At 39.9% G+C, this 18342-nt stretch overlaps 1 protein-coding gene across 1 annotated transcript in view; it reads right to left on the reverse strand.

Annotated features, from left to right (window-relative positions):
* Positions 1–18342, reverse strand: part of E2F3 (E2F transcription factor 3) — a 43035-nt gene that overhangs the window by 2683 nt on the left and 22010 nt on the right. The window contains exons 2-6 of the mRNA XM_074870859.1: positions 9203–9314; positions 6692–6911; positions 5972–6132; positions 3204–3316; positions 302–440 (exon numbers count right to left, since the gene is read on the reverse strand). Coding sequence (XP_074726960.1) covers positions 302–440; positions 3204–3316; positions 5972–6132; positions 6692–6911; positions 9203–9314 — 745 coding nt within the window. The remainder of the gene's footprint in view (positions 1–301; positions 441–3203; positions 3317–5971; positions 6133–6691; positions 6912–9202; positions 9315–18342) is intronic.

Genomic DNA, 18342 nt, shown 5'->3' on the forward strand with positions numbered 1-18342 from the left:
TTGCTGCTACTGTCCTATTTGAAAACTCAGAAGGAACAAAATTGTTTCTTTCTTCAATATTGCATAAGCTTTGTTTACATATGATAAGCAAACAGGAAACTTATCTTAAACAACTGATGCAGAGGAAAACATATTTTCCACTATATAAGTCAGAAAGGCACAGTGGAAAATCGATACCTTAGCTTTTCACTTCTTAGAAAAATAAAGCCAAAAAATAAGAGCTGGATAACCAAAGTTCAAAATGAAATCTTGAACGAGAACATGAAGGAAGGCCATTAGTATTACAAAGAAACAATTTTACCTTTGGAAATGGTTTTGGAAATGTTTCCATTGTGATCCTGACTGTAGGTTTTCATTGGACTGAGGGCATCGTTTTCCTCTGGGCACAGATAAACTTCAATAGGTCCTTGAGTACTGGATAAATGTATCAATGCACTCTGCTAACAAAACAAACATCATTAAGGTGTTATACCAATGAACACAACAGAATAGTGACAATACAGAGTAAACTCTTACTGGCATGTGAGCGTTTGAATACATTTTTTACTAAAAGAACCTGAAATCCCCCATGCATTTTTTGGAAGATGTGAAAGGCTTGGCTGATGTATCTTGCAGACTGGAAGAAAACATAAAAGCTTTTCCCCCTGTATGTAGCGCACAAATCTCAGAAGCCCACCATTTTATGTGTTGTATCGTAACCAGAGGCATAAAGGATTGGACTCCTAACAATTTCTTACAACCACAATAACCTGGAGGGTTTTGATGGAATGGAGCTATGTGATGGAAGTCACAGGTTTTATTGTTATTCGTAACAATATTATTGGATGCATTTGTGTAAATGTTTCTGCTTTAAAAGGACACCAAAACACCTTTCCCACTCCCCCACACACCTTCAGCACTTACTCACACTGAACTCGAACAGCTATATGTAAGTGCACCTGTTTATCATGGAAGTTTTTCCAAATAACAAAAAAAGAAAAACAGATGCCATTTTCTTCACCCAAACTTGTTTATATAAGTCCTTCTGCCCCCTCAAGGCAGCAATTTTGATGGTGGTTCTGAATAACAGGAACTCCTAATTCATCACCAGAAGTTATTTTCTTAAATTTCGCACATTGATGCAATAAAGAAAAGATGACATATATAGACATAGAAAATCTGCAAAGTTGCTCATTGTGTTATGATGGAAAAATCATAAATGACTCTGGTTACAAATAAACCCACTCCAGCTGTATTGCATTAATAGTTTTAAAAAGCATGAACGCAGGCATTCTGTACCTCTTTGCAGACTTGCTTCAAATATATTTTATTGTTCCCTTTGATAAAAAATTTCTCATTTTACTTGCGTTCTCACAGTTATGTAACATAATAGACAGTGTTTACAAATACAGGGAACAACAACTGAACAGGGATTCCCCAGGGCAGAGAAAACAGTTAAGACTACTTAGGGCAATGCTGTAATTAGAAAAAAGGAGCCGGGAAGAGCAGGAATTGGAGAAGGTACTGTTGAGTGACTGAGGTATGCAAGAAAACACTGAAATGTAACTGCAAATGAGAGAAAGAAATAGGACTTTACTGCCTGAAGCTGAAAATTAAATTAGTAAGTTGGGTAGAGGGAATAAGGGCGGTCTAGATGCTAATTTCAGTGATTGTGCGCATCTCTCTCTACCTGCTTGATTTCACTGAATTAAAAATCAAAGCGTAACACCTAGGGGAAAGAAACAGGAAAGCAAGCAACAGTAGAAGTATATATTTATGGATACTGATAAAAGATATCCCTTCCTCATTGCAGCAAAATGATTTATTCTTCCAAAACCTGCACCTAGGTTCAAACAGAAAATTAAGGACAAAGACAGAAAAAAAAAAATAAAAAGGATGGAAACCATAACGGGCCTAAGCACATGAACACTACTCTCAGGAAAAGAAGTGACAGGGAATCCAGAGTCTGTTCGTGCAGCAGCAGCAGGAAGCCCTGGGCTCACTGGAACCCACCCACTGGTAGGAATGAAGGAATCACACAGAGGTATGAACACAACACAGAGGAGTTAGGGGGTTAGCCCTATCTCTAATTGTTCCTTGAATGAAGAAATTAGGTACACTTTTTGAAGCTCTAAAGCAGTGGCTCGTGCAAATTATTTATTTTTGTCCAACATACTTGGGTCTGTCATAACAACCGGGAATTGTAAAGCACCACACTTTTGCTACTGAGAAATAAAATTCCAGGAGCAACTAAACCATGAGAGGAATGAAGAAAAGTAAAGCTACTCCCTGAGGATACCGTCAAAGAAAAGCCACCTGAAGCATTTTTCTCTGCAATTGTTGCATAGGTAAAGGAAGCAGCTACATTACCCTAGACAACTACCTGAGATAAGGAAAAGAAAAATGAGAACAAAAGAATGAGAGGCAGACATCTCTCATACAAAAGTCAGCACTCAGAGACTGTGGCTTGAGTAGCAAAGGACAACAGAAGAGGGACAGAGATGAACACAGACAGCTTCAGAAATAGAAGTACTTAAAATAAGGAAAAACATACCCATCCCCTACAGACTTCATGATAGCAAACAAAAAGTGCACTAGCAGAATATACAAAGTTTTACACAGATGTGTAAAATCAGTGTCAATGAAGCAAAGATGATGATGGAAGAATGAAGGGCAAGAATGGATTCTAGGAGTAAAACATAAGTTTCCACAATAACTGTAATACTTCAGAACAGAAAATCCTACATGAAAACATGTCTCAATAAATTAGGCTATCAGTAAGCATCAAGATGCTTAAGGCACCGAGTTATCCATGAACTTTAAAACTACATAAACCTAAAACAAAAAAAGACCTGAATATCTTAAGAGCAAGATTTTATTTGGTTTAAACAGGAAATTTCAACTGTCAAGGAAGAGCTCTTCTTTACATAAAGTAGGGCAAAAGAGAGTATTTGTAAATAGTGTGGATTACTCTGAAGGAAAGCTGGAATTGAGAGAAAAGGAACAAATAATGATTGCCCTGTGTAAACATACTTTTGAAGTTTTCCCTTCCTATCTAACAAAAAAACCCCACATCTCTGAAGTTTGTAAGACAGATGAATATAGGACTGTATGCCAATAAATCCTACTTGGGCATCAGTTACCACAGTAAGACTCACAACACACTTGTTCCATCTATAGCAAATCGATACATAACCTAGCAGGAAACAGCAGGTTCTCCTTACCTCCACTGGGTCAGGCACTTCAAGTCTTGTTTCTGGAGGAGCTTTCACAACTATAACAGTTTGGTCTTTAAGGCCACTAATTTTTCGAATATCTTGGTATGTCACATAAGCTAATGTATTCACTGTTAAGGAATTTTCCAACCCAGGTTACAATATATTTGACTATTAGAAGAGGCAGAAGTCTTTGAATTATTTTTCCATTTTCTCATGGCTACATCACTCTTAGCCCAAAGTCTTCTGTTCTCTACACTGGTGGGGATTGTAGTGAAACTCTGAGAACTTCTCTTTGATATAACAGCTGGGGCCACTACTGAGCGACAAAAGGGATTCTCCATGCTGAGTGCTTCTCTCTCCTCTCCTTTACACGCATAAAGCTACCCAAGCTAAAGCTCCACAACCTGAAAATACTCACAGACTGTGCAAAGCAAAATTTTTTTACACACTTGCTATCAAAATGCAGAGAACTAGAAATCACAGAAAAAATGTAAAGGAATTTACAGATGCATGTTATAGATGTGCATATACAATGTACTTCTGAAGCCATCAACAATCATAATTTCAGTTTTCATTTGAAGGGGTTTTGTAAGCATCTATACAATATATGTATAAACACATAAACATTTATAAAATATAAATTAATATATAAATACATTAAATTATTTCAAAAACCTGTTTAATCTACCTTAAACAACTTGACAGTTCAGAAGGTCGATTTCTGCATAAGCACTGAATTAATATGAATATTTTGCTGCTCAGTATGAATTTGTCCAAATGAACATGAGTGTTTTGGTGGGTTACTTCACGGTGGCACCTCACATACCGACCCATGTAACCAAGGTGTCACAGTGCTTTTGGTTGCGCAAAAAACCCCCCGTGAAACAGCCACAGTCACATGCAACCGCTTCCAGATCTTTAGTTTTCTAGTGAGGTATCTAGCCTAATATTGATGCCACAGAAATAAAAATTCTAATTTATTATTATACTTTTTGGGGGTGTAAATGTTAACAATTTTGGTAAATGCACACTATTACCACGCAGTAACATGCAAGACAGACTGCCCAGGCTCAAAACACCAATATATTTCACACCTAGCTTGGACCAAACGGGTCAAGAGGTAAAACAACAGGTCAGCTTTCACACCCAAATGGCTTTTATCGAAGCTTTTACCACTTGTTTAGTAAGGTTTGCAAAGGCAGAGTACAAATTACAGCAAGGGTGGCTGTTGGTATACGAACAAAGAAAAGGATTGCATAGTTTTCAAATAAAACAACAACAATCTTCATTGCTGTAGCTAAAGGCTCCCCATGCTAATGCTGGGCATATCCCAAAACATTCAAAGTAGCAATCAATTACTTTCTGATTCTATTTATAAGGGAAACAAGGAAGCATGCTACCTAATCTTGATGGAAAAAAAAAAAAAAAACAACCTTCAAAAGCAGAAACTGTGTCTTCATCAATTAAGTAAAGGAAGAAGCTTCTCATCTCCATGAGTATTCAGCAGGTCAGACTTCAGTAAAGTGAGTGAAAGGCAGTACTGGGATGCACTCAGAGTCAGCCCCGGGCTTCACACCTCTTCATTCCTCCCTCCATAATCACTAGTATAATCAGTAAACTTAGAGTCACAGAAGGATTTGGGGAATATGCTCTCCTAAATCCAAAAGCATAAGGCCAACATGCTGTTAATGCTGATCCCTCCTTACGCATCCCCATGGGAGCCAGCAACGGCAGGGCAGGGATCAGCAAGAATCAACACTAGAGAAACAGAGAATCATAATGCTCAGTTTTGTCTTGCTTAAATCTCTTCATGGATCAAGCTCTTATCTGAAGGCAGTGCTGACCCTACTCCCGTGGTGCCACTTGGTGATCTTTGCTTACATCTCAAATGTGTATGAAAGCTAGTCAAAAGACAATATTTACATACTTCACATACTTTTTACTGACACTATCATAGTTATTTCCTATCCTTCAGAACAAAGAATAAGTCCACTTTATTAGATGTTCTTTAAGAACTACTCAAGAACTACATAAAGTAGTAAGTTTCCACATCAGCATTTAATAAAATGCTCTCTTCTGTTGCTAACAGGTGGGAAATCTAGTGAAAATGAGAATTGGTTAATTACAAGGGCTATTAACAGCCAAAATACCAACTGTCATATGAACCTTATGCAAATGAGCATTATCATTAAATAATTTAGTCTAAAATATTTTGAGAGCCCATAAAATCTTTATCTATGATATTCTATTATAGATTCTCTAACCAGAGGAATCTGAAAATTTGTTGCAAGTTTCAGACTGACTCCCAACTTTATTTTCCTCCCCATGTCTGTAATTTATATACACATCAGTTTAAAGCAAAAAAAAAAAAAGTAATGAGTACACACACACACTTCTGTTACCATAGCAAAGACTTTGCATGCCTTTACAATTTCTGCACACATAAAAACAGGGTTTGCTCTAGGCTCAAAATAGTCGAAAAAGCACCAGGTTGTTGGATGTTGTCATTCAGTCAGGTAGATTTTTGATTCTACTCTATGTTAACACAGATGTTAATGGGTTCCTATGTATATCACCTATTTTTTTTTCTTACATTCCAGAAGCATTAGAGGTGCAAGTGGCTTAAGTAACTTTTATATAGAGCTACATTAACACCCATTAGCCAACTTATTGAAATTTCTGATGCTTTGTATCACATTACATAGAGGAATTCTCCTAGTATTACAGGGCACAGCAAGGACACTGACCACCTCTGAGGTTTTGGGAAAAAGGATATCTCTGATTCTCCGAGTCCTCCGTTAGCAGCTTGAGGTCCAGGGTGCAGCTTTGGATTAGCTCATCCAGTTTCTTCTCTTCCTGAGTCAGTTCGGTCACCTCCTTTGTGAGGCCCTGACGCTGTGCCAGCATGCCACCGTCCTCTGATAGACTGCAGCCCCTACGGATGCAAAGACAACAGACACCCTTTCAGCATTTGTAAAACTTGACCCTATGCTGTGGGAAAGGGAAGAGGCAGGGTTTTACACTGCAGATCAAGTTCTTAGCCCTTTCTTCCTAAACCTGCCCATAGCAAGTCAACATTAAAAGATGCTTTTCCTGCAAAGTGTAGTTTATCACAACAACACATTTTGGAACTGCTACCGAGATGGAAAAGTTGAATATTTCTAAGCACTTCCAAAATCTTGCTTCTAGCTCCCCTCCAAACACATCCTGTAAAAGACTGAGGAAAGCAGAAGTAAGTACTTAAAAAATTACTCCTCTTGCAGAAGCAAGTGAGTTAAATCAGTATTCAGACAAAATGCTGGTTTCTAATTTCCCTGACAAATGCTATTTCTACATCGAAAACCTGTCTTAACTGAAAAAGAAAGCTTTATCCTGATGGAAGGCATTTTGGATGATTGCTTGGAGCAAAATGTTAGAATGGAAGGTGGGAGAAGAAAAATACTACTGCTCTGAAATCAGCCAGCAGGAACAGAAAAAGGATAATGAATACTCACATCCACTGAATGTTGTTTTTGGATTTTTTCTTAATGAGATGGATGCCTTCCAGTACATTGGTGATATCATAAATCCTCCTTTTTTGCACCTTGAGGACCTCTGCTGCTCTGTTCAAATCTAAGACCCCATCAGGAGATTGGCTCAGCAACTGAATGAACTTCTTTGTAAGAAGGCCAAGTGACGTATCATACCGAGTCTTTTCTGAAGGAGATTTTGGAGCTTGGAAAGAAAAAAAAAAAACCAACCCCCAACAAATCAGTTTTTCTCATTTTGGTTCCAAAAGCAGCATCCAGAAATTCAAGGATGCATATTACAGATATTTCTTTCATTTTTACTGAAGAAATCTCTCAAACTTCTGCATTAAGAACAACTTGCCACTGGGTATTTATTTGTATTTCAAGATGTACTTTTCCAAAAGTCACAGGTACATGAGCAAATACATGCTTTTTTTAAATGCAAATATTTCCTTTAGTCTGACAGATACATATAGCAATATTCTACTTAGGCTTTCACTATGTGAATTCTTAATAGTATTTTTAGTATCTATTTATCCTGGCAGCAATACCAAAAATTCCCCTATGACTCTCCTTCATCAGGCTGATAGCCAGCTTTCATCAGGGTTTGATTTTCCTCTCCTGTAAGATCAGTGTTTCACATGCAATTAAGCAGGACTTAGGTGTACTTCAGTGGGTGACCACAATGACAGATTCCATCAGCACCAGACTCCATGGCTTACAAAAAACTCAAGTGAATTAGAGGCAACTGATGTAAGATACAGTTTATAATCATGATTTCTCCATAACCAAACAATGCTCAAACTGGGCAAGAGCATCCACTCCTTCCAAATTAGAAGTCAGCAAACAGTTTGGATCTTACTAGACTACTCACTAGACTACTCACTGTTTTCATCCACAAATGCAGCATCTATATACTTAATAGATGTGCTTTTAAGAGTTTAAATACTTAGATCAGAATAATTTCTAATTCTAAGTGTTCAATGCCTTTGCATCAAGGGAAATGAGACAGCCACTACTGGAAGTCTGTTGGGCTGGTACATCTCCAACCTTTCATTCACTTCAAGTATTATGCAGGACAGATCTTCGGCCGATGTGGTGGTCTTTTTCATGTTTTTGAGGTTCAGAATTTAATTGCAGAAGTCAGTCAAAACTGAAATCCTACCTGTAAGCGAACTGTTAGACTACTCTGAAATATTCTGAAGAATATGATGGCTTTTCAATGAAAAGCAAGTCATTGCCTGTTTGCAAAGAAAACCAGCTAGCTGTATCTCATTCCTTGGTAGATTCAGGGCTTTTCTGCACTGGGAAATGGAGGAATATTCACATCTCTTAGGTGACCTTGTGAATTCAGAGCAGGATGGTTTCTGTTTGTTTTTCCTTTGGGGTTTGGAAAAGAATAAGAGGATCAGAGTGATAAGGGCAAAAGGCTACTTGACCCCCACCTAAAATGGCATGGGCTCCTGGTCATGCACCAAGAAGTTCCCTGTACAGCCTTACCAACACTGCAGCAGCACTTCATGCTCCAAATGGTACTGAGCTTCTGTAAAAGCGCACTTCAATTTAAAAGGGACTTCATTTAGCTTAATGAAGTTTATTTTAATTAAGACAACTGTGGTTGTTTAACTTGTCCGCTTTAAGTTCGTGTCTTCAGCTAGTTTCACGTTTCCTATCTGCCTCAATAAAGAGAAACAAGCACTTAGACTGGTGAGGTGGGACAAGTAAGTATACCTTCACATCTCTTGCTCCCATCACTACCACTGCTGCCCCAGTTCTCCCCTTTCCCTGTTTGCCTCCGTCAGCAAGCCCAATTCTCCTGCTGAAATCCCCCAAACAAGATGGCAAGGCTACAACCCCCAGCTTGTGTTGCATGAAACCTACTGCCTGAGGCAATACAGATGTGCAAAAATTAATACTTGCAGCAACTAAGCAGTGGCAGAAATAATCTAGTCATATTGCAGGGAGAGAAGGCAGCTCAGAGCCCACAAAAAGCATTTAGTGTGCAATGCTGCTGAGGCACAGTTACTGCTCTTTGCAAATCCCTGCCTGGGGGAAGAAGCTCTGTCAATCAGCTGTTGTGACTTCAGCGGGGAAGGAGGAGGGTGGCCTGGTTAGCCTTGTCTAATAATTGTGTGTTTGATCCCATCATTCCCTTCATTCCTCATCATCTACCTCTCCTAGGTATCCCCAACTTGGCATCCTTGGCTGAAGAGGAGGTCCTGGACTGAGAAGCTGCTTGGCTGACAGAGAGACAGACCTGGCAGCCAGGAGACTCTGCAGCCTCTCAGCAGCTCTGCACCAACCCATGCATGCTGCAAACCTGTCCACTGCCTGGCTGTGGGTTTGAGTATGTCGCATGTACATCCAGGTGAGGATAGTAATAAACACATTCTTTTAGCTAGGTAACACAGCCTGTTGTACTGGTTCGCTCTGATGTCAAGCTAGTAAAATAAAAAACTCTGTGCCATACAGCGTGTTATTTACAGGTTCCCTTACTTTTTGGACTGTCTGGACTTCTTGTCGCAGCTCTTCCTTTTCCCTTTGGAGTCTTTAGTCCTTCAGCAAGATACTGGTGGCCGCTTTCTCCTAGCTCCAGCCTTCGTTTTGCCTGTTAAAAAAAACAGTATTTTTTTTAATTGATGGATTGTTAAGAAGAGTATTTCACTTTATCAAACATAATATTGGGGCTATAGGAAAGGCAGACAGCAGTGAACTTTTCACAGCAAGGTATCAGTACAGGTTCATACCCCATAGTCATCACAAGGGAATCTGAATATTAACCATAATCCTAAAGTGGACTCAGTCTCAAAGGCTAGATTGATGGAGTTTTTATTGGAAAATTCAGCAATTTTTTTTTAAATTTGAAAATTTGTATGATCTACTTCAAGTCTAGTCTGGACCTTCAATACCCATGAAAGATTTCTACCCTTACTTGAGTTGAGAACTTTTCAGTTAAGTAAAACAAAAAGAATCTCTCATGCACACATATGCACCCACAAAGCTACATTTCTTTTGAAGAATTCCTTATTATCCATTTAAGTTTGTGCACAGGTAGTATTAGTGCAAGTTACGTTCTTCCTTCACCATTTGAAAGGATGGCTTTGAGAGGACCAGTAACTTCCACTACTATAAACTTTCTATCAATGAAATAGAAGACATGACATCAAGAGCAGCACTGGACAACTGTTCTCCTCTGCTTCTCAACAATTTTTGTCCTCATTGAAAGCACAACCCTTACATTTATTTCACATTAACTAGCACATTTGCATTAAAGCTGCCTACAAAAAAGCACGATGGAGCAAAAGTAGTATTAGAAAGACAATGCCTAAAAATCAGCTAAATGTTGCATTCAGGTCAAAGGAAAGCTGTGTACATCTTGAATAATAAAAATAATGAATGAAACTTAAACTATGCAACACAAACTGCAATGAAAACCACCACCAATATGAATTTTGTTCCTAGACAGAAACACAATCTACTATCTTTGGAAACAATTCTATACCCTGCCATGCTACTCAGGTTACTGAAATTAAATCTGAGGGTACTCGTTATCCTAGCAATAGAAAGAACATTATCTAGGAAGACAGAGGAAAAAGAAGAAAAAGAAGTTTTATGTCTAATGAAATTTAGCCAAATAACTGTTTCTGAATAATGTTGTTTATTCAGTTAGGTAGAATAATTCAGAACACTTTATTTGCTTGGTCTTCAGACTTGCCCCAAGGGCTTGGATCATATTCTGCTCCTCAGTGAAACAAGTTAAAATAATACATTCTGCTATGGAGTTGTAGACAGGTAGTTCTGTATTGTGTATTTAGCTTATTTGTTTTACGTTGTGTCTGTGATCAACAGAAGGCTCTAAATAAATTAATTTATATGCATTTATTTAAGGATAGCTAACTAACATCTTTGTACTGGACTCCGTTTGCAAACCTCAAACTTATTAAACAGTGAGTTAAAGCACATGGAAAGTCATATAAGCCTGAGATGTAACAGCATGTGCAGAGCACTCAAACCACTGTTCTCTATATTTTGTGCGGAGGGGCAAGGCGCTAATTCATTGGTCACAGAGCAAAACTGAACTAACTGCATCCTTCTAACCAACACAGGCACTGGGCTCCCGGCAGCCCGTCGGTGGCAGCTTCTAATGACATGAAACACCTCTGCTCCTCTCCCTGAGACATGGGCTCTGTAATCCAAGGACACAGATTCTAAAAAGGTCAACTGTTAACAAAAGCATCCAGCTAATATGTTTAGCCAACCTAATTGGATTAAATTGAGATTACAGCTATTCCACAGGGAGAAATACATTTCACACTTTTTTAAGTAAGTGTTTCTCCACCCTGAGAGCTATAAGAGAAAAGGAAGGAGGGGTGAAAAGGGAACAATTCAGGGCGTGGGAAGACTAGGCCAAAGGGATACAATTAAAGATAAAAGAGAATCTCAAAACCAGGTGTGAGAAGGAGGGGAAATGCTAAAGACTTAAAATCCAGAGATTTGCAACAGCTTTCTCCATCAGAAGAGAAATTTAGGTTTGGGCTACACATCAAACCTTTTTGTCTCAACTTGTTTGCAAGACATGAACAGTATTTTGCCCCTGCATTTGTGGTTAAACACTTACAACTTTCTCCTGTGAACTTCAAATAATCAGATTTGGTAGTGTGAAAACACAAACAGCATCCTTTGGCCACGCACAGCAGCACAAGCCCGTCCGTGCATGGGGGGGGGGGATGTTAAGAGAGCTTGGTGAAGTTACTGAGAGGCAATTTGAGCAAACCCTGGGGAATGTTTAATTTCTGGCCAGATGTTACACATCACTCAGCAAGTGTACTCTTCCCCTTCCTGTTTTACAAACTGATAAAATGCAGGACTGAAGTGGTATATTCTCTCAATTTCTTCTTCCCTGACTTACAGACCAAATATTTTCTAGTGCCGCCTTCTTTGCACTAGAGATCCTAGGTGACTCACAGTTTCTCTCTCCCATCTCCAAAATTATTCATAGTGCTTTCTGATACCAGACTTCCCTTCAGAAATCTCAAAATCTGCATTCAACAATCAGCAGAATCAGTGACCCTCTTAAAAAAAAAAACCCTCTTGATTTGCGTAATTTATTTTTGCTACAGCACTATATTCATTATTTGTGCTATTTGTACAAATTTGTATCATTTGTCTTTACTTGCATTGTTTGATCAATCATGGCATGCAGAATCTTCTGACAAAGTATGTGCAACCTGCTAAGAAGTAGCAAGCCAAAGGACACCAGCACAAAGCATCCAATGACAGGGAAAGATAGGAAGCATATGGATTAAGAACTTCCCACCTATGTGAAACCTGAGTGCGATAAACAAAAGTCAGATTCCTCAGAGGGATTGTGAAAGGATCACAAAACATGGGGCAATGAGACAGGTAAAGCCACAAATTGATACATCCAGCAAGAGACATAAAAGTAACAGGAAAGCATCCTATTGAGCTGAACCAGACACCTACGTAAGCCCTTGGTGGAGACATAAGAAATGTGACATCAACTGTTTTGACTCAATTTTCTCATCCAATACTATGAGAAATTCCTGATGTAGATACAGCTACAGATTCACTGTTCAGTGCAGACCACTAAAAACAGGTGGTACCTTGACTCCTGTGTAATTATGCCCTTTTAGATGTGATCCCTTTTTAAAAAAAAAGAAACCGAGATAGCTACCACAATTAACATCAGAGGCAAACCCACAAGAATGTCTTCATAAGAACACTTGTCTCTAGAGGAAAATAGTTTAAAAAAACTCCTAGGATAAGCTAAGTGTTTTCAAGTAGGCAGGACCTGATGCAATTTACTTTACAATACTCGATTTCAGGGATTAACTTTTAAAAAGAGGTTGGAGGCAGATATGCTTACAGAAGACTAGAAAAAAAGCAAATGAGTTGGAAAAAATACAGATGGAAAAGGTGCAAACAGGAAACTATAGCCCATACCCCTTAATGGGTTGTTTTGACCACACAGCTACCTGGATCTAACAGGTCACTGCTACCACCTCTTCTCCTGCGTCCTCCCTCCAACCCTGTGCTCTGCCTGCTGCCCTAGTGTGGGCAGCACGGGACCAATGGGTCCTCATCAGGCCCCGCAGGGAGCAGGCTCAAGGGCTCATAACCAGCAGAAACCTAGTCCTCCTCCAAAACAGAAATGATTTGCTGCCTGGTTATCCCTTGTGGGTGACATGTCCATGCTGAGCACTGCTGAGCGGGAGCAGTGGGACATCCCCATGCCCCTTGGGGCAAGTGGCTTCAGTTCTTGGGGAAAGAAACTGGCACCAATTAAAAAAAAAAACCTCAGAGTGTTACCTTGTAAGAGCATAACAGTGCTAAGCGTTAGGTCACAGCCAGCACAGGGCTTTGCGAAGACAGCAGAGGGGGAAGTGCCATGGTGGGAGACAGCCAGCATCAGTTTTTGAAGACTGCACCATGTCAAACCAGAGCCTCATTTTCTACAAGCCTTATATTTCTACGTTTGAGGGAAGCAGTAAAACATCCTCTAATTCTTTCCAATGATAAAACCATGGAGCATAACTTTGCCAAACTATGCACATTGAATTTTTTCCTGCTAGTTGTCTCAGCTTTATTACTGCACGCAAGGCAGTTGCACTGTTTGCAAGAGAGAGACCTAAGAAAAATTACATTACCTGTGCTACCTTCTGAAAACCCTTTGTCTGAAATATTCCCGCACCCATTAGGCTTTAGCAGGCAAGAAAATTTAACAGAAGGATGATCTGAGTTGGGCATATTCTATTGCCTCAAAATCCCAAACTTAGAAGCACTTGGAAAAGTGCAGTCAGTACGTTTTCATTACAAGCATTAAGAGCCAAATTCCATTTCAAACTTCAAGTGCCACAGCCCTTGGGCCTGCCCAGGCTACACACGTGCCATCTCCTGGGAGGTCCTGTTCAGGACAGGACATATCTAAGTCCCCTGCTCCCCTAACAGGCATTCAGGGTATATTAGAACAGCAGCAGTCTGATTTAAATACAAAGGCAAATAAGTTGAACTCAGAATGAGAATGAAAGTAACCTGGGACAAAGCCTGCTGAGATGGTGACAGAAGATAAAATAACTTACTCAAAAAAACCAGGATGAAAAGCTGGAAAGAAACTCCAGTTTAGGGTTGACTGGGCATGAAAAATAGGAAGATTGGAAATGACCAAGCATAGCATGGAAGAAATTGTGTGTATTAAATGATAGCTGATGGTGAACTAAGCAGCAGGCCAGAGAAATGCATCTTAGCACTCAGCTGTGTCTCTGTCGGTGTCTCAGAGCAAGCACTAAGCTGGGCAAGTTAAGCAAGGGCAGATGACTAAGCCTGGCATAGACTCTAGAAGATATTACAATTGCTAGGGGCAGATAAAATGGCAGCTTTTCTGTGTGTCACCACAATGCTGATATTACTGGGGAGGGGATGCAAGCCTATCCAGAGAGCACAGATAAATTTTGACCGCAGGGAGGAAGCCATAGCACAGATGCTTTACCAATCCCCATGCACTTTCCACAAGCTTTCTTCCACATTTTCAAAATTAAGCAGTCACTTAAAAATACAATTTAAAAGCTGAGGTTCTGAGACATGAACTCTACAAAGCTGTTCCAGAGGTCAGGAGTTGCAGAGAAGAAAGCAAACATCTCACATGAAAAGGTAAATTTAGCTGGAGCTTGGTGAAGAAGGAATACAAGAGAAGTGAAGAAAAAAAAAAGACACCTTGGGGTGAATGCACAGAAATATTCATACGCTAAGGAAATTTCTCCACTGAACAAAATGATACAGACTCTGCATTTTGAACATGCTCAAGTGAACAAACTCTGGTATGTGGAGAGCCCTGAGTGACTGCCAGAAGGCTGCACCCAGCTGAGGGCATGGCAAACACTACAGCTAACACCAGGAGAGACCTAAAAATGGGGAGAGATGCAGAGAGAAAAGCAGAGGAGCTCCCAGCAAGAATGGGGCTGAGTTCTGCTCATCAGCTCACAAGCAAATAAACACCCAAGGTCAACAAAAAGGTACAGGAGGACTATCAGAGTTCCTGCCTTCGGACTCCTAGTGACATCTCCTCGTTTCATACCTATTTCTGTTGAGCAATGAGGAGACAAATTTGCAGTTCAAACTCCTGGAAGGGATTTCAGTTTTCCATGAAGAAATATTTACCCCAGTGGTCTACACGCAGAAACCAATGATTTGTACCATACTACCCTTGGTTTCAGTAGTTAATTCTGACAGTATAAAACCATTAAAAGGGGGTTTAAGAAAAGAATAGGAAGGTAAAGAAATAGCTGGGAATTAAACTACTTGCATGTAAAAGACAATAAACTGAGTATTTCCTTAAAAGGGGAGTTCTAAAAGTCCTCTCAACTCTTTCCAAAAATATTACTTTTCTGTCAAAAGTATGCATTCCCATACTACCCTACACAGAGGAACAAGACCAGGAATGGCACTTTAATGAAAACATGACCTCAGAATTAAGTTTTACACATAGCCCATTCATGAGACTGAGGTAAAAGTATATAAAAAGATACACAAAAATAGGGCCTTGAATATTGAATACATTGAAAAATCAACACAAAGAAGAACAGGAGTCTGAAATATTGCTACTTATTAGTCAGGATTATTAGTTTGAGTGACAAGCAGCTGGTATTTAAAGTAACATTTAGAGAAGCATTTTACAGCAAATGAGAACACACCTTAAAGAAATCGTCCTGATTAACCTACTACAACACAAAAGCCCCAAACTTTCTTCTTAGAAAGTGGCAGCTGTATTACAAAGAGGAAAAATAAAAAAATCCTTTCCACTATACCAATTTGTGTTTCATTTTATTTTTCATCTTATCAAGTATCAGCTTATTATAGTTTTGACTGAGGGAAATTCTTCTCTAGCTCCTATATTGAAATTATTCATTCAGCTACAGTGAAATTATTTGTTTTTAATGTAGAAAAATATTAAAAGAAAATGTATGTCTTAATCAGGTTTACAATTCATTAAGAGGCACCTCACAGCTATCAAATTAATCTATGTTCTGATCATCTGCAGCCCCTCCTCATTAGGCATTTGACCCCAAGAGCTGAAGGCTGATAGTGTTACTCTGGTGAAGTTTCTTTCAAGGCTAACTAAACCATCCTATTTCCCTCCGAAGTATCAGGAATGTCAAGGAAGCAGTGAACTGTAAGCACTTAAATATCAAATGGTAAGACTTATATTTAGCTCAAAAAAGTTAAAATGTGGGTGTCCAAGTTTCAGTGGCAGATTCTTGTTTGAAAGTAGGACCCAAGCCAGAGAAACCCAACGATGGCTTTCCCTTCTCAGGTTGAATATGTAGAAAGAAGCAAGGCAAGCATCATGACTGCCTCCCAGTCATTACTGCAGAACATCACACAAAGCCATTTTTAACACCCACCGAAAGGAATACATTAGCTTTCAGGTATGCTCAACAGTTATAGTGCGGATAGTTTGCTCCCATGTGAGCGGCGCTCTGCATCGATGCCCTGCGCCTCACCCCACCGTGGCGGTTCACACTTCTCTCATCTCGGTCCTGTCTGAACAGAACATTTTCAACTGCTTTTAAATGAAACACAGTGATCTGAACCAAACCAAGGCAGTAGCAAAAAATAGCCATGAAAAATGGTGGTTTCTTCCTAGACCTACGGCAGGTCATTTTTTCTGAAGGAGGATTATAATCTTAAGGTACTAATTCCCTTTGATTTTCATCCTGGTATCTTGTAGAGAGCTGACCTGCCAGAAGGTCAGAGTATCTCAGAGTCACCACCATCAATGTAACTCAGGCACTGAGGTAAGCAGGCAACCCATTTTCTGCTCATCAGTCTACTGGGATGCCATGGGATCACCCTACGCCCCATCAGGCTTGAGCTCAGTATAGTAACCACTGCTAAAATGTGTAGCTTATCTTGTTCTCCTACACTGGTGCAGTGGTTCATATTTTCTTTGCACTAGAAGGGGAAGGACATTACAACAGTTGTGCAAGAAATCAACCAAAGCATAAGCCAAGTTTCAGGCCTCAAACCAACAGAATTACACCTATGCTGCATAGGAAATGAATCATCTGAGATCTTTCTCTTGCAATTTTTTCCACCAAATATGAAACAATTACTTCTTACTGGAAGTAATGGCTTTGCACTGTACTAAGCTTGAAGGCTCCAGTTACCACTTCATGTTGAAATATGAAAAGTTATTTTCAGGAAACTGCACCCAGTTTTCAACTCAACTGCTAAACTGCCCAAGGTGAGGAGCACACGTGTCTCAGGGCAGTCCTGAAAATGGCTCCACGCAACAGCTACTCAACATCATCCCAACGGCTGCTGGAGGCTGAGCTGCACCTGCCTGGTTAAGGTGGGAGCTCTGGAGACAAAAATTCCAGCAAATGTACTGACAAACAGCCAAGCTTCACGTGCAGAAGCACAGACAGACCAACCAGTATCTGAGTGGGGGCAGAATCCTGACTGCAGGTTTTTGTGGTGGCTGGGTGCAGCAGGACAGTTTCCTTCCCATTCCCTGGGAAGCATGGCCAGGGCCATGGTGGCAAGTCTAGCCCAGCCTGGTCCTACAAACTGATGTCAAAGCTGCCAGCCATTCGCCTACCCCCATTCCCAAAGATACCACTTTGGCAAAGCTGCTTCCTCCAGAGAAAAGCTCGGGACTTTTCAGTTGCAGTTCACATCAGTAATTTCTCACCACAGACATCCTTTGAAGAAAACAAGACTGTCATAAAACAGGCCTGATGCTGAACCTTCAAACTGATGGGGGGGGGGGGGGGGGGGCGCGCCATGTGGGGCAGGCAGTTATGACAGGCCAGCCGCATAAGAGACTTCTCAGTGCGACTTCTTTGTAGCGCATCTATATGTAACAATTACGATGACACAGGTCCAATTTTAACATTACCCATCAAGATCAAAGTAAGCCAAACAAGAAAGTGATATCACACAGGGTGTGATAGGGCGCCACTTCTTCACGTGGCTGCAGAGCTGCTTGCAGTGTTTCAGCCCTTCAGAAGACTTTCAGCCTCCTGATCAGTGAGGCTAAAACTGAACTGGACCAAGAGAAATAAAACTTGCATATCATTTTAAGGCTGATCCCGAAGAAAAATTGCCACAATGCAGTCAGTCTCAAAATATATCCTACAGATTATTTTGTCTTTTGTATTTAAGGCCTTTTTTTAAAAGTACTTTTTTAAAAGTCATTAACTTCAAAATAAGATTGTGATTGGATTAGTTCCACTGAGTGGCTTCCACTCTATGTATAGAAATTAGCACAGCTACTTAAAAAAGAAAAAAATTTCAAACACTGTCAGTTGTCTGCCAAATTGTCTACTAAACAAATAAGCGCTGGAAGGGGAAAGGAAGGACATTAAGGGAGCTGGAGAATAGGATAGAATTAACTTCCTTGGAGGAAATTCCAGTAAATGCCATGAAGCATCAGATACACATGTTAAAACTACAGTAGTAGCATATTGGGTATATATACTGACGTAGGAATCGGGAGAAGAGTTACTCGTTACTTAGAGAAAATATAGAACAGAGTTATAAAACTCTCTAGGAAGATGTTATTAATAAGATTTGATACTTACAAAGTCAAAACGGAGGAGAAGGAGGAGCACTCA

The sequence above is a fragment of the Strix uralensis genome, chromosome 1 (assembly GCF_047716275.1).
Source record: "Strix uralensis isolate ZFMK-TIS-50842 chromosome 1, bStrUra1, whole genome shotgun sequence".
Classification (NCBI taxonomy): domain Eukaryota; kingdom Metazoa; phylum Chordata; class Aves; order Strigiformes; family Strigidae; genus Strix; species Strix uralensis.